The 17,433-nt window shown below is 38.5% G+C and overlaps 1 protein-coding gene across 1 annotated transcript; it reads left to right on the forward strand.

Moving 5' to 3' along the window:
• The first annotated feature begins 3,556 nt into the window (after positions 1-3,556).
• LOC108674753 lies at positions 3,557-17,323 on the forward strand. The gene is made up of 21 exons (XM_018162726.1): positions 3,557-3,723; positions 4,904-5,086; positions 5,907-6,047; positions 6,493-6,593; positions 6,866-7,078; positions 7,257-7,379; positions 7,665-7,819; positions 8,210-8,309; positions 8,521-8,601; positions 8,742-8,936; positions 9,680-9,934; positions 10,299-10,379; positions 10,520-10,714; positions 11,458-11,712; positions 12,041-12,241; positions 12,476-12,575; positions 12,894-12,996; positions 13,031-13,076; positions 13,503-13,663; positions 14,094-14,246; positions 14,793-17,323. Exons 1-21 carry the CDS (start codon positions 3,678-3,680, stop codon positions 14,845-14,847), a joined length of 2,943 nt encoding a protein of 980 aa, XP_018018215.1. The 5' UTR covers positions 3,557-3,677; the 3' UTR covers positions 14,848-17,323.
• Positions 17,324-17,433: the final 110 nt, after the last annotated feature.

The raw sequence follows: 17,433 nt of genomic DNA on the forward strand, positions 1-17,433 counted from the left end.
GTTGAGATGAATGAAGAGTGAAAAATTATGTATTAATAACTCGTTGCAAAAACTAACGAGCAAAAGTGTGGATAAAAATTTAAAGAGTGGTTCAATTCATTGAGAGAAATTCAAAACGTAAAAATCTTCAGTTAAAACCTGAAATGAATATGTTATTAAATTTTCTTTACAAAGTCGTAACGGTGATGACTTTGAAAAATAGAGTCTCTATAATGGCTTAATGAACGATCAACACTTGTTGAACTAAACAGTTGCATCGCTGGCATGCAACACTCCCGGCCTTCGCCACAAATTTAACGCAACATCCGAGGTATGCGCGTCAATTACGCAACGGGCGGACGCTGTACGCCTTCCGGCCTAGCGACCTCCGCCCCACACTGCACAGCCATCAGCAGCAAGTTGTCACAGCCAGCAAGTTGTCACAACCAGCAAGTTGTCCATCACGGACAACTTGCTGCCATCACGGCAAACTTTTTGCCATCACGACCAACTTTCTGCCATCACGGTCAACTTGCTGCTATCACGGACAACTTAATTTTTCTGCCATCACGGCCAACTTAATTTTTCTGTCATTGCGGCCAACTTTCTGCTATCACGGACAACTTACAACTTGCTGCCATCACGGACAACTTGCTGCCATCACGACCAACTTTCTGCCATCACGGCCAACTTTCTGCCATCACGAACAACTTTCTGCCACCGTGAATTACCATGCACCACGCAGTCTTGTGAACTTTATGAAGGCTATACATAGAATTTATATATATATATATATATTGTGGCATATTATTGCATGGCAGCCTTGGTGCCTGCAAGCCATTAACTTTTTTAGCTAACATCCGCTTTTGGTCATCTATAAAGTTCGAAATGGCATTTGATCTGCACTGTTATATACTGCCTTTAAGAGACATAATTATTTTTCGATATCACTCTGTCCATATTCTACAAATCAAATTTTGTCTTGTTCCTCGTGAGCTGCTCGCCTTGTTGTAATGTTATGACCTCCACATCTTAATTACCGTACTGATGGAAACGTATGTATTTCGTATGTGATTAGCGCTTATCGCGAAATGTTTGCTGCGTGTTTTGCTAGTACGATAACGTGTTTGCATCTTACATTGCGCGTATCTCAACGCGTTTGCCGCGTGTTTTTTTCAAATACGATTACGTGTTAGTTCCGTGTTTTGCATATTGACCCAAGACAATATTTTTATCGGAGCTGCTAAGCCTGCAGAACTTTCTTAGTGTGTTTGACAGGCTTGCCTTGGACCGTTGTCTGTAATATGTTTTTGCTGTGATTCGATCTGTCGATTAGATAGAACTTGAAGATATTTACATTTTCGTGTATATATTTTCAAAGCTTAACACTATTCTTCTTCCTTGAATATTTGCTGGTGATATTGGCAACGCGACGTTACAATTTTTATTTTATTTCTCAAGTTATTATTGCTTGCTGGCATCGAAATTCCCTGCTAACTACTTCCTATTTTTCGAAGCACTGCAATTATTGACACAATCTTCGTGCCAGGCAGAGGGAGCTTCAATGTTAAACTGCAAATTTCAAATGCAAACAGCGTGGCTCACTGTAATGATAATAGTTATTCATCCACTGGTGGTCTGTACTCTGCGATTAATTTCCTTTTATATTTCCTCAGCGCCAGAATAAATGTGCACATCTCTTATCGTGCAGGTGAATCTGAAATAAAGATGTTGTACTTCTGCCCTCAGACGCTTCAGTGCGAAAGTAACTTTAAAGCATTCGGGATTCTAGATTTACGGCACTACCTACATATATTTCACTTTCCTGATTAAATAAAATTTAATACTGTTTGCGTAACTTGTTACTAATTTATCCGTCCAAGTTGACAATAGTTCACACGCAGTATGCCCAAATATCAGGTAAATGAGGAAGCAATTCTGCAACAGAGGCTGATGGGTTTTTTGTCACTAATGGTGCCTTTTAACCTTGGCATCGTCTCGTAATCGTTCTCCCCAGCGGCGTTTGTAGTGATTACACGGCAGCAGAAACATGTGCTTCTAAACATCATCAATGAGTCGTGGCAGGTCCCCTTGAACGTCACATGCTCACATCAACATCATCAGTCAACATCATCACATCACAACACAATATTGCAACATCAACATCGTCAATGTGTCGTGGCTGGTCCCACTGAACGTCACATGTTCACATCAACATCATCAATGTGTCGTGGCTTGTCCCTCTGAACGTCACATGCTCACATCAACATCATCAATGTGTCGTGGCTGGTCCCCCTGAACGTCTCATGTTCACATCAACATCATCAATGTGTCGTGGCTGGTCCCCCTGAACATCACATGTTCACATCAACATCATCAATGTGTAGTGGTTGGTCCCACTGAACGTCACATGCTCACATCAACATCAAAACATCATGATAGCCGTCATAATTTCTTGACAGCCATATATCTTTATTAATCCTGCCTGTACCTACACATCTTGCAGAATTTCTCGATTTCCGCGATATACTTAGCTTCCTAATGCACCTTTATAGTCGATTTGTAGCTTTGGTAGATCTAATTGCTGCTATGTCTTCAGTATACGTATATCTGGAGCAAGATATGGGATAAAAATGATACATTAAACAAAAAAATATATGTTAGGAAATCATTCAAACAAAAAAATAATCATTTAAACAAAAACACTATCAGCCAGCTTCCTGGTACGAATTCTCAACGTCAAGCAGACAGCGCGATCTGCGTGTGCTATTGTGCGTGCGATTGCTTTGGTCATCACACATTTGGACCGTTTGTCCCGTGTTAGTAACTCTCATTACCAGGTCAATAGCGTTTAATTATCTACAAATAGCATTTACGAGGGTTAATGTAAGCGTTGTAAAAAGCTTGATGATTGCGAGTAACTTGAGTTCTGATGTGATGCTTTCAACTTAGGAATGCGACGCACGTTTAGCTTTTGTTTAACTTGACACCGCGCTTCTCCCTGAAATTCTACCGAGCTTTATACGTATTTTCTCTGCGGTTGAGGTGAAGATACCCAGCTAATGGCAGACTAAAGGATGAGATAACCTTAACTGATAGTTAGATCTTAGTAGCTATGTTTAGCTTCTCGTCGCCCATTAGCGACACATTTTTTTGCATTTTCGTCTGAGATTGTGAAGCATTTCTCCGAAGGAGGTGCCTAGTCCCAATTAGCAGTGAAACGAAAGTAATATATTCTCTTTAGAGCAAACTGTTTTCCGACACTTTAAATTATTTTTCCTTATCTATAGCACCAGTAAAAGTGTTATTCTTTATTTGATAATTTATTTTTCACGTCTCAAAATGTACACATTTTTTATCGTAATCGCGAAACACTTATTGCATATTTGGTATAGCGCTATATTAGGCCATATGCTCTAAAGCCTTCTCAGTGAAAGATTCTTGCTAAATCGTAATCATTATGAGAAGTGTTTTTAAGTTAATATAAAATAGATTCTTGCTGAAAAGCATGAATTAAACTTGAAGTGTCATATAACGGTACTTCTGCTTTACAACGAAAATTTTTGTTCAATTTTCAGAATACAGACGTTTAAATGTGTTTTCAGAATAGTGAAACGTGCCAAAAGGGTTCAGTAGTTTCCATAACAACCATTATTTCTCAGATTTAAAATAATAGTAAAATTTGTTAAGAATCAATCATGAAATTCATCCGATTCGCCGCCCTCCTGTCTCTCCTGAGCTACGGTGAGTATATACAGCATGTGCACACATTACATGTTTTTATGAGGATTATTTGGTTTACATGACGACGAACATGGAGGGTTAGAATGTGTATGATTATGAAGTTATAATAAATTTTATTAGTGAAGTAATAATTAATTGTTCTTTTTGTTTAGAAATTAGTCTACGAAGGTAATATTTCAAATTATTCGTGTGTAAGCATTTTAAAGACTATTTGCTGTTTCAATGTTTTTATTTCAATTGTTCTTCCATCAAATTAAAATTTCCTGATCGTTTTTATACATATTAAAACACCGCTCGGGCACTTTTGAGACTTATTTTTGTAAAGACTTTTATAGGACGATTTTTCGCAGTTTGAATTATTCCAACCATTCCAGTTGCTTAATGTGGTTAATTAACATAAAGTACAGAGTACCAAGATTTGAGCAGAGATCTCAGCTCTGTGCGACAGTTTCTGGTCAGAATCGGCGAGGAGGCCGGGAGTCGTGCAAGGCACAATTAGGGCAGTAAGTTACGGGTTCGAGACCGCAACAAGCTGTGAATGTTCTGCGATGTTAAGAATCGGCATACTGCCTAATAGACAGTGTGACCGCTAAATTATATCGTTTTTATATCATATTGGTTATTCAAGCCATTCCATTCAACTTTAATATTTATCTCTCACTAAATTAACAATTAAATTATTCAAATTCTAGCATCCAAAACTCGTAAAATCGACAGAAATAGTCAGTCTTTGACGTAAAAAAACATGAGTACCACATTGTGTAGTCGACATTCGGCTATGTTAACTCTTCGTCATAACGAGTATATATAGGTATAGATGCTGTGCTGTGCACGATTATCTTGAAACCGGTTTTGGTTTCAACCACATATTCGCCAAATGCCTCCTCTTATGTTTCTGATAACCCCAGATGAAATTATGAGAGTCAATTTCAGTTGTATCGTCACAATGAGTTTCTAGACAACAAAAAAGATAATGAATTAACAATACTTGAACACACCGTACTTTCATTCATCTGTAGAGGCACCGCGAGTAAATAAAACTCAGTAGTGCCAAAGCATTGGTGGAGTGTGGCCAGCCGGTGTGGCTCGTGTCTCTGTTCACATCAAGAGAATAACTATTCGTACTCGCTCCTGCTTCATCGCTACCAATGTATCGTTGTGATCTAGCACTTCTTTTCAGGAGGAGCTATGTCACCTGCTGGAGCTAATCTCAGTAGCAGACATGCTCAATTTTTCGACCAACTGTGTTCAATTACACTTGACAACGGCCTGGTTGTTAACAAGTTCCGCAGCCGAAGAACAGGGCTTCATGTCATCCTTGCCCGAGTTGAAGGCCCGATTGTCAGTGGATACTTCACGCTTGGTAGGACAAAAACTTTAAATTAGACTAACAAACTAGTATGTTCTTGTCGAAAGTTTTGGCTTGCCACTTTCTGACAGTTTCTGTAGACAATAATATCAACAGTCCATAAGTTCATAACATACCTAATTCATCTTAGCTCTCAAATGCTCAATTTACCGATTGCCGATAAACGACTTACGACATGACTGTCATGACATAACATTAAAATTTATTTTCACTTGCAGAGAGAAAATTGCCAACTTAAGTTTCAAATTCAATTTTTTCTGTCACACTAACTTCTGAAATTGGTGCCAATTTGTATCTAGGTACACAATTTTCGAAAGAAATTATTATGGCTGTTCTGAAATATAGAAATCGTTAGCTGTTTTAATTATGATAGCCTATATGAACTAAATTTCAAACATTCTGGCATGATTCTGTATGTAGAAATTTTGATTGTTTACTAACTTCCTACTTGATTTCTGAAGCCTATTGATGGGATATGTGAGTGTGACCAAATAGAAATACCTATTACCTATCTGATAGAAATTTGCAACCACTATGAATGAGCAATTCATTTCACCTGACTGAAATTGTGTCTTTTCAATTATTTAATAAGTTAAATTATGAAAGAAAGCAAGTGTATGTAATGAAGAATATAGCCAGGCTTAATTGTTTGGGAATGGGGCATGGCACATTTTGGCTTCTATGCATAGTGGCTTTTGCCAGATTTCCTATGTTAGAAATTTAAAATGTTCCAATTTATATAATTTATTATGAATTTCTTTGCCATATATATATATGTATATTATTATATATACTAACCTCTGTCTTTTTACAGCCACTGAAGCCCTTGATGACGATGGTCTCCCACACACGCTTGAGCATCTAGTGTTCCTAGGGTCAGAAAAATATCCATATAAAGGAGTCTTGGATCTCTTGGCAAATAGATGTCTTGCTTCAGGCACAAATGCCTGGACTGGTTAGTTAACCAGCATTTGTCAAATTTGGTTTGATAAACAACTGTTGCATATTTCTTAGTATAATCTATAATCTATGGATTTAACTTTCTAAATTCTTATTCCATGATAGTAAATATGAAGTATTGAAATCTTCATTTTTGTCCCATTACAACTGCTAATCTTATGGTCACTTTTCAGTATTGAAGAGCTGTGATTGATTGATTAACTGGCCATATTATTCCACATTGAAAACCAATGAGCTGTAATTGAGCACCTGTCATAACAACTTCCATACCAAAAGTAATTATTGAAATTTTTTCTGCTAATCAGCCTGCTTGTTTCCATTAACTCTAGATATTATGGTTATTTTTCTTAACTTTGGAAAAATGAATGGAAAATTTTTTTCTGTGTGAGAATTTACCTAATACTTGATAACTTCTTGGATATTAATTACCATTTTTTCAGATACTGACCACACTGCTTTCACCATTGAAACTGCTGGCAGTGAAGGCTTTCTTAACCACTTGCCAATCTACCTTGATCATCTTCTTTACCCAACTCTTACTGTGAGTAGCTTGACTTCAATTTGGTGAATATATTTTATTTAATTTTTTGCAGCTTTCCTGGCTGCAAGAAAATTTAATATATTTACATTTAAATGGTTGCTTAAACAATAAAATTCAAGTAATTATGCTGAAATACACAAGTTATCTTTGCACTCCTTCAATATGTCCTGACAGATTTCTTTTCATTGTTAAGACTCCTGAGTCTATTAATGTTCTTGATATGTAAAGGCTTGGAAATTAATCACAGTACCATACTGCATTGATTTTTTCAGGATGCCTCTTTTAAAACTGAAGTGTATCATGTCACTGGAGATGGCGAAGATGCTGGAGTTGTTTACTCCGAGATGCAGAGCAGAGAAAATAGTGGAGCTGACAGAAGCTTTCTTGCCCTGCAAAGGGCATTTTACCCTGAGCCTGAATGTGGTTACAAATATGAAACTGGTGGCCTCATGTTCAACCTTAGAAATTCAACAACAAATGAGAAGGTGAATTTTTTTTTAGTGCTGCTCCTTAGAAATAATGATAAAACTAATAGAAACATGGATTCCAATCTAATTATTGAATTCAAATTTTTAGTAGGTATTTATTTCTAGCTTAACCAACTCTGTCTAAATATATGCATTATATTTTTTCAACTTGGTATCTTCTGTCTGGTGCTTCCAGATTCGAGCTTACCACCGTGAGTTCTATCGACCCGAAAACCTCCATCTCATAATCACAGGCCAGGTGGAAGCCTCTAAGCTTTTTGAAGTACTCATCAAATTTGAAGAATCTATTTTAGCAAAGGTAGGTACTTACATGGCTGTGGTCACTTATTGCTCAAAACTTCATGTTAAATGTAGTGTGTCAAGCAGATTTGATTACTAGTTGTCATCTCGTGGAAAAAAGCTAAGCTGAAATACCTGTAATCAAACTGGTATTAGTGTTTAGTGATTATATGATAGACCTCACCACTCCTCAAGTTGTAAGTATAAATGGAACACAGAATTGATTAAAGTTTATTTAAATAATTATAATTATTAGAAATTAACTTCTTGTGCTTTTTTATCATGACATTTGTTGCTCATTCAGGGTCCCCGTCCTCCATTTACACGTCCCTGGCAACGACCTGTGGCTCCATTGATGGCGTCCGTACGCAAGGAAGTCGTCTACCCCAGCAACACTGAAGACAATGGCAGAGTTCTTGTTGCCTGGAGAGGGCCCTCGGCTAGCAAAGATTACCGGCAGTTAGTACTACTCATTTTCTCCACCTTTGTTATAGAATTGATTAGCATGCTTTCATTCAATTTGGTATGTTAATTTCAATTTATCACATTGGTATGCTACTGTTTACCTCGCATCATTGTTTTCATGCTTTTTTGTTTTACAATGAGCTGTATTCACTATCCAGTGTATGTGTATTAAATTTTTTTTAGTTGTGTCATTTCTGTAAACCATCGTATAATTTCAAATTATCTTTTTTATTTTTCACTTATTTTATTAACACATTTGATCCTTATTTATTTTCAAATTTAAATATATCACTATCACTTTATTGAGATCAGTTAATTAGCAGAACCATTTTTGCATACAACTCTGAAATGGTTCATAGTTGATGCTTGACCGCTCCTGTCCAGGCTCCTCTCACTGTCTGTGCTCATGGAATTCCTGACACACTCTTCCATCAGTGCTCTGCCAGCTGCTTTTGTGGAGATCCATGACCCACTTGCCAGTGAAGTAAATTACTACCTTTCTCCTACACTTGTACTAATTTGATGTTAAATCGTTGTTGCATTTTTTCCTGTGAACTCGTACTTGATAAATATGGCTTGGCTTATTAGCTGCAGTTGTTTAGGTAATATTCAGATGTATACCATCAGATTTGTATTGCATTTTTTTCTACTATTTGTTTCATTTGAACTATTATGAAAGTTCATTTTTTTTCCAGGTTTCTCACTACGTCTCTGAGAATCAAGCATCAAACTGTTACCTGAAATTCACCGGCGTACCTTTGGAGCACATGGAAATGGTATGTTTTTTATCTACACAGTCCTATGTTAAAACAACGTCAATAATTCAGTTGTTTTCTAATAGAATCCATGTTAATCTCTTTGTTCTAATGAGACCTAATTACAGATTAGTTAACATTTATTTTCACGTAACGTTCAGGTGGAGCCACTGATGCGAACCACGCTAGAAAACCTGTACTCTGGCACCGACGGCGACGGTATCGACTTGGCGCAAATGCGAGAGTTTCTGTCACATCTCATCCTCACGCAGCTGAGCGAACTCGAGACGTCGCCTCGTGACACCCTCGCCTACGCCATCATCGGCGACGCTCTCTATGGAAACACTTGCCAAGATGTGTGTGCTGCTACACATTCTTCCGGATCTTAAGTATTATTAACTCAGTGTCCTTGTCTTATGGTCAAGTGTCTTATCATTAATTTAAACTCATTTTAGACATTTAAACAATTCCTATATAAAAGATATATTTCACTCGATTCTGTTAGAAATTTACTCAATCGATGATGATGCAAGCACGTGAAAAACACTCGAATTCATTCAGAGGGTCTGTGCCATTCCCTCACAACTACATCTAGAGAAAGAGAATCAGGTTTGTTGGTAGATATTTAGTTATACTTTAACTGATGAACATGGAGCTGCCAATGACACTTATTTGATGACGGCACAGAAGAGAAGTGTCTTGTTCTAACTGATAGGGCTGACCAACACTGGGAACTGCTTGAAAGGCACGCCCGGTCTCATGTCTCCTTGAGTCCTGACTTTGATTCTCTCTAAAGTCTCAACGAAAGCAGACCGCAGTGCGCGCCAGATCGATACCTACCGTATAAGAATCCCAACAATCCAGATTAGTAAATTATTGGTTTATGGATGTGAGTAATTCTTCATAATTCATCTGGCATTTTAATCGTTTATTAATTTATAAGGATCTATCGATTTTTGACTGTGCAGCTAATGAAGCTCTCTTGACCTCTTTTATTTACTCTTGTCTATAAGAAGCACCTAAGTTCAGTACGACTTGATCTTTTTCCAGTACATCTGAAAATCCTTAATACCTTAAGACTGGAACTGTGACCGTGCAGCTGGAGCACCGCGTGGACAAAGTATCGTGGTACCGCGTGCTGCTGACTCAGCCTCTGAGCTTCTGGCGGGACCTTCTGCGTCAGTTCCTGCTGGACCAGCCCTCGGTTGTGGTGCTGGCCAGACCTTCTGCTGCCGAGGCTGAACGCCTGCATCTCGAGGAAGAAGAGCTCAGGCAGGAACGAGTCATGCAACTTGGCAGGGAGGGACTTGAACGCAAGCAACGAGAGATCGATATTGCTGAGAGTATCAATGAGGTGCGTCTTATTTGCTCNAGGCGTCCAAGATACTCTCACTCATGCATCGTGGCGTCATCTTCAAAAATGGTCAGGCTCCGACCACTAACTCACTCATCAGATTATTTAGATATACTGTAAAGTTTGTCTGCTTAAGGGCCACGCAATATTTATGATATATTAATAATCCTGTGCGCGGGAAAACTTGTGTAATATATTTATGATATATTAATAATCCTGTGCGCGGGAAAACTTATGTAATACCTGTCACTGGAGTCGTAAAATTAAATTTTTACCATTCATTTTCCATTCACTGTTAGTTAATGTAGATGAATGTTATTTTACATGTATTTGATGTCACGAATGTGATTTCTATTTTTTCCAGGTTTCTCACTACGTCTCTGAGAATCAAGCATCAAACTGTTACCTGAAATTCACCGGCGTACCTTTGGAGCACATGGAAATGGTATGTTTTTTATCTACACAGTCCTATGTTAAAACAACGTCAATAATTCAGTTGTTTTCTAATAGAATCCATGTTAATCTCTTTGTTCTAATGAGACCTAATTACAGATTAGTTAACATTTATTTTCACGTAACGTTCAGGTGGAGCCACTGATGCGAACCACGCTAGAAAACCTGTACTCTGGCACCGACGGCGACGGTATCGACTTGGCGCAAATGCGAGAGTTTCTGTCACATCTCATCCTCACGCAGCTGAGCGAACTCGAGACGTCGCCTCGTGACACCCTCGCCTACGCCATCATCGGCGACGCTCTCTATGGAAACACTTGCCAAGATGTGTGTGCTGCTACACATTCTTCCGGCTCTTAAGTATTATTAACCCAGTGTCCTTGTCTTATGGTCAAGTGTCTTATCATTAATTTAAACTCATTTTAGACATTTAAACAATTCCTATATAAAAGATATATTTCATTCGATTCTGTTAGAAATTTACTCAATCGATGATGATGCAAGCACGTGAAAAACACTCGAATTCATTCAGAGGGTCTGTGCCATTCCCTCACAACTACATCTAGAGAAAGAGAATCAGGTTTGTTGGTAGATATTTAGTTATACTTTAACTGATGAACATGGAGCTGCCAATGACACTTATTTGATGACGGCACAGAAGAGAAGTGTCTTGTTCTAACTGATAGGGCTGACCAACACTGGGAACTGCTTGAAAGGCACGCCCGGTCTCATGTCTCCTTGAGTCCTGACTTTGATTCTCTCTAAAGTCTCAACGAAAGCAGACCGCAGTGCGCGCCAGATCGATACCTACCGTATAAGAATCCCAACAATCCAGATTAGTAAATTATTGGTTTATGGATGTGAGTAATTCTTCATAATTCATCTGGCATTTTAATCGTTTATTAATTTATAAGGATCTATCGATTTTTGACTGTGCAGCTAATGAAGCTCTCTTGACCTCTTTTATTTACTCTTGTCTATAAGAAGCACCTAAGTTCAGTACGACTTGATCTTTTTCCAGTACATCTGAAAATCCTTAATACCTTAAGACTGGAACTGTGACCGTGCAGCTGGAGCACCGCGTGGACAAAGTATCGTGGTACCGCGTGCTGCTGACTCAGCCTCTGAGCTTCTGGCGGGACCTTCTGCGTCAGTTCCTGCTGGACCAGCCCTCGGTTGTGGTGCTGGCCAGACCTTCTGCTGCCGAGGCTGAACGCCTGCATCTCGAGGAAGAAGAGCTCAGGCAGGAACGAGTCATGCAACTTGGCAGGGAGGGACTTGAACGCAAGCAACGAGAGATAGATATTGCTGAGAGTATCAACGAGGTGCGTATTATCTGCCCATTTGTTGTAGCTATACTCCGGTAAATGAATGGGTATTTTCGTTAAATTGGTGATACCTCCTTATCAGCAGCAGAATCAAAGAGCGGACATAGCACTGATATGCCTTTTTTTGGGCTAAATTGGGTCAGGATTACCCACACAAGCACAAAAAAGTGTATCACTATTTTCAAAATGTGTAGTTCATTTCTCTAAGTACACTGGAGACATAAGTTGCTGCCAAAAAATGTTGATAGAATAATATTGAATCTTCTTATCAACTCCTATTAAGCCGTTGAGAAATCTTTTATCATCTCTGTTTATACCCCGTTAGATTCCACCACCATCGTCCATGCTGTCTTCATTACCCATCCCTTCACCGGCGTCTGTGGTGTTCCACAGCGTCGAGGCTTACAACAACCATCCCTCCTCTGACGCGTCGCGCGCCACACTGACGCCCGACCCTCCCTTCTTCCCTCTCTCCAAGCTGCCCCTCAGAATGCAGCTTGATCATTTGAACACAAAATTCGTCACAGTAAGTGCTATAGAAACTTGTTTATTTCTTTTTTTATAATATCCTCTTATTTGAACACGAAATTCGTCACAGTAAGTGCTATAGAAACCTGCTTATTTTTCATTTTCTTTTGATAAAATCTGCTTAGAAACAACCTGATTATGGGCCACCTACTTTAGTTGTGATATCTTTATAGTTTGCACGTAGTGTAACTTAAGATATAACAGATTTAATTTGGTAATTTTTTCCCTACAGCTTACCGCCGTATTGGACTCATCAATGCTGTCTACTTCAGACCGTCTCTACTTGCCTTTGCTGCTTGAGCTTTTTTTCGAGTCTTCATTGCTCAAAAATGGTAATATTTGCCAACGGTAACTCGGCAGAATAAATTTTAATATTGTGGTTTCTATCGAGATAATTTTTCAAGTCAAAATCGTTTCTGGGTTCAAAATTCTTATAAATACAGGAAATTTTATGGAACCATGGAAACTAGCTTTTGAATATGACTTAGTGTTGGCTTATTTTCAATACACACATAATTATTGAATCTAATCGAGAACACAAAATCAAGAAAATATTTCGAATAATGTCATTCGTAGATTTAAATAAAACCCGACGTTCAACCCTTGAATACTATGCTATGTATAATTACTTGGCGTCATTTGTTGCACAGGCACAACCCTGATGCCTTACGAGACGGTGATACGCAGGTTGTCTGCTGAAATGGTGGAGTTCTCTGCGGAGATGGGCCTCAGTCTCGCAGGCACCAACAGGCTGTCTCTTATACACATCTAGATGTGTATAAGAGACAGCCTCACAACTGCTCACTGCTTATGAGGAGACGCTCATCCTGCTCGTGAGTAGACACCTCACAGCGGCTCACTGCTTATGAGGAGACCCTCATCCGGCTCGTGAGTAGACACCTCTCAGATGCTCACGACTAATGAGGAGTTATGATACAAGATGAGATGTAACTATTTTATCTCAGTACGATTAAAAAAATTATGAAACGGCTATACACGAATGAAATAATTAGTAATATTTTGTTTACAATGTTTTTATCCAAGACTTAAGTTGTTTAAAGGTCTCCGTCGTTATTGCAATTCCAGAATATGGAATTAATGAAGTGATTGGTAATGGATTTCCTATCGGTCATGTTGGGGATCCTGCAAGTTAGTACGGATTGACATTCGATTTTTTATTTCTCCCGTAACGAATTTCAATGGTAGCTCCGTCCTAGCGTCTGTATTAATGTGTGTAAGGTAAATTAATTTGTCCACAGAGAAGCTACATCAACGGCAGCAGAGACTGGGACCCGCTGCTGCTGGAGAGCGCCAAGAGCTCACTGATGTTCGATGTGATCTACAGAGAAGACACCGTGGCCGACGTGGTCCAGCAAAGCCTGCTCTCCTACTACAGACAAGTCTCTCTCTCATACAATAGGTGAGATGCATTCTGTAATGATGTTGTGGTCTAGGTGAACAAGAGGCTTAAACTACTCATTTTCTGCACAAAGAATGAGGCATCGTACATCGATGATTTTTACTCCTCTAGCAACAACTAATAATAGTATGAATATTTTTACTCACTCTGTAAATTGGTAGTAGAACGTTGAAAAATTCCCGCCCCGGTGAGCCGAGGGGACCGACTCTTCGATGAGTTTTAAACTTCACCAGAAATGTTTGATTTGTTTGTTAATGCAATATAGGATGTTAGCAACACCGTGCTACAAGTATCACTGTGCGAGGTGTAACTCAAATGTAACGTCAGCACCACCGCGCTGCAGACATCACAGTGCGAGGTGTAACTCAAATGTAACGTCAGCACCACCGCGCTGCAGACATCACAGTGCGAGGTGTANGTTATCCTGCAGGGAACTGCTGTCCATGATCGCTGGGGTGTCCCTGGCAGAAGTGCAGTGGGTGGCCAAGCATTACCTGACGCCGCTGCTGCATCCCTCGTCCTCCCGCACGGTGGTCGTCTGTCATCCCTCTGAGGTCAACGAGACCATCGCAGCACTCACCAGGTCTGCTGCTGTTTAATGCTTCTACTTCATTCATCTCACAATGAATTAACTTTGAGTATCAATTTTAACATTGAATCAACATTGACTCTCTATTTCAAAGTTTAATCAACGTTAAATATCAATTTTTGCGTCCAATCAACGGTGAGTAAACGTTCAATTTACGTCGATCAAACGTTGCTGAACGTTTCTTACCTGGAGAGCTATTTTCCACAGATCCAGTCGCAGTTGGTCATTTTGTGGATTTGTAAATGATGTAAATAGTCGATTCAATACATATTTTATTGTGCATTGATTACCCTATACTGGTTCTAGCTTCTTAACTCATCTTTCCAGCTATTTGCATTTCATGAGCATCAACATTGTTCCTCGAAAATCATTCTTTTTCTGTCATCTGGAAATGTTGATTTTTTTTAATTACTAATACATTATGCCCCTGGTTTATAGCCTTTACTTTTTAGTCTTGTTCATTGGGGAGGAGTTTATGTTTGCGTATCCATCTATCCATCTGATACCATATATACCTACTTTCTTTCTCCTGCTCTTCAGTATGGGTCACGAAGTGGAGGAGGTCGTGTCACTCGCCGAAAGCCGCTTCTCTTGATGAACGTCGTCCCTGCACTGCATAAATTCTTAGCGTCGACTAGTACCCAGTAATTGACCTGACTGCACTACCTAATTAAAACTTATTTAAAGTTGCTACAATACTGATGTAACTTTGTAGAGTAAGAATGAAGCTTAAATCTAACCAAACGTGATTCATCAGCGGTCGTAAATCAGAAAAAAAGTGCAGTTATCCCTTCAAAGACAATTTTGTGCCGTGCTATCTAACCAACTTGTTATACTTAACACTTTGTCCTCGTGTCAAATTTTCTTGTTCAATAACTTCCGATTCAACAAGCTTACGTTTCATTTGAAATGACTTGAAGCCATAAAAAGTGGCTTCAAGTCAAATGTTCCATAGATAAAAACTTCGTCTTTCTTATCTCTTGTAGATTTTCTAAAAACTTGCATAATTCTCCAGACGTCCCCACAAGGCCATCGTGACGCCAAACTCCAGAACCGAGTAGAATATCAAGTATAGGTTTGTGTATAATCATCGATTTAAAGGCATTATGGATTTGCGCTGCACCAGAAAATTCAAGCCTGTGCGTGTGAACACAATCAACAATTCGTCGCTACATTTTCATGAAGTAAAATGGTATCCTTACATAGTTTGATAAAATTTCAATTATAAATGCATTGTATGCAGTTTGAATCCACGTATTTTCACGATTTATTTCCTTATTTTTTGGGGGCCTATTAATTCACTGAATTGATGATCCTTGTCCAACTGATGTCCGTCATATTTTGCTGCTTTGTAATTTTTTCGATGGCCAGATTTTAAACTTTTGTCCACGGACACCTCAGCCGTCCACAATGCCCTGCGTACCTTAAGTCCTGGTATCGAGAAATGCCTTCAGTGGAAGGGAGTAGACTTAAAATCCTAATCCTGATCGAATGCTGTGATGAATGTTCTTCCAATCTGTAGTAGGTATTGCTCAATATTGCTCAATCATGCCCGGTAACAGTGTATTTCAGACATCAATATTGGTTTGTAAGCCATCCGCACTTTAACGGAAGATTGAATCTCGACCACAATATTTCTGAAACTTTGTGAAGAGCGGTGATCCACAGAAACTTTCATAGAAAGAAGAAATCCGCTGTAACTTTATTTTCATTGTACGGATTGTTGACCGTCTCAATAATAATGCAATACAAGATTACTCTATTTTGTTTATTGGTTGTGCAAATGTAGGCATCTTGAATTGTATAGTTTATACAACACAGTTTATGCTATATCTACCCTTTGTTTACATCGCTATCTAGTAATACTATTAAAAATAATTTTATTGTGCACTGCACTATACAAATTTGTCGCAATTATCTTTTATAGGAATTTATATGTAAGGAATTCTTCGAAGTCAGCCGTGCAATACTGCATTTACACATTTTTCTATAGCATTCTAGTATCTTTGCCCACGAGCCTCCTCTAAAACTGTGAAGATATCGCTAAACATTCTATATTCCTTAGTACGGTATACCTACGCTGGACCAGCGATCATTATATAAATTTTCCGAAATGTTGTCTGTTATATTTTGTCAACTTGTTTATAGTTTTATTTCAATGTGTTTTAGGACGTCTTTGGGGGAAATAAATAATAACTTCTTCACAAATTATGTTAGATTATTCAAGATAATAGTGTATTTCAATTGCATCAATCTGCATGCCGTTAGGGTTTAGGACCGAAGTGTTAATGGGTGAACGACCTTGGGTAGCGAGTGTGGCCTGTTTGAAGTCATCTACAAACTGCAGCACGAGGTTCTGTGAAATATTACATCTAATTCCAAGATTCTATTAATTTCAAGCACACTTTTCTGATCCCTGAATAATATGCGGAACTGTGGAATTCCAATTCTTGACTTTCTGTTGAACGTGCTTTGAACTGATGCGAGCAATAGGCGCTATTACTATTAATCAGATTTATCTATGGAAAATTAACTAGCTTTTCTTCATTAAATTTCATGCCAACTTGCAAGTCTAGGTTGTGTGTTGTCTGTGGAAGGCACTACACTTTTCACTTGACTTCCCTAATCAACGATCACTTCAAGTAGTGTCGAACTTTCCCTCGAAGTGTTTAGAAATTTCCGCCTTGTCCTATTTGTGCTTCTCAACAATGGGATTTTAACCAAACCTGAAGTTAGTACAAAAGATTTTCATTTTAATCCGATATTTTTTACTATTTCCGATGTCCATCTAATTGATTTTACCTCGATTTATTTTGATTTTTTAAATTTTTACTTCGATTTCTGGCAGCGATGTTGAAACTTCACGGCAATATATTGTTCAATAAAATTAAAAGATGTCAGATGTCATCTGATGAGGTATTACTTGCGATTTATACATTTATTGTTAATATTATTATTGAGTCATAAATATTTATGTACTTTGAACTTAGTCTTTTTTAAAAGAGAGTTTTGATTTATGTCTGTCGTTAAATATTGTTGAGAAGAGTGATTTTTTATACAAGTTTGCTAAGAACAAATTGTTTGATTTTCCCGATGCTGTTCTTGTGACGTCTGACAAGAAACGAAATGCTCGATGCGCGAGTTCAGGTTCCGCTGATCATCTGAAGAAAATTACTTTGTT

Source organism: Hyalella azteca, unplaced genomic scaffold (genome assembly GCF_000764305.2).
Source record: "Hyalella azteca isolate HAZT.00-mixed unplaced genomic scaffold, Hazt_2.0.2 contig11184, whole genome shotgun sequence".
NCBI classification, from domain to species: Eukaryota; Metazoa; Arthropoda; class Malacostraca; order Amphipoda; family Hyalellidae; genus Hyalella; species Hyalella azteca.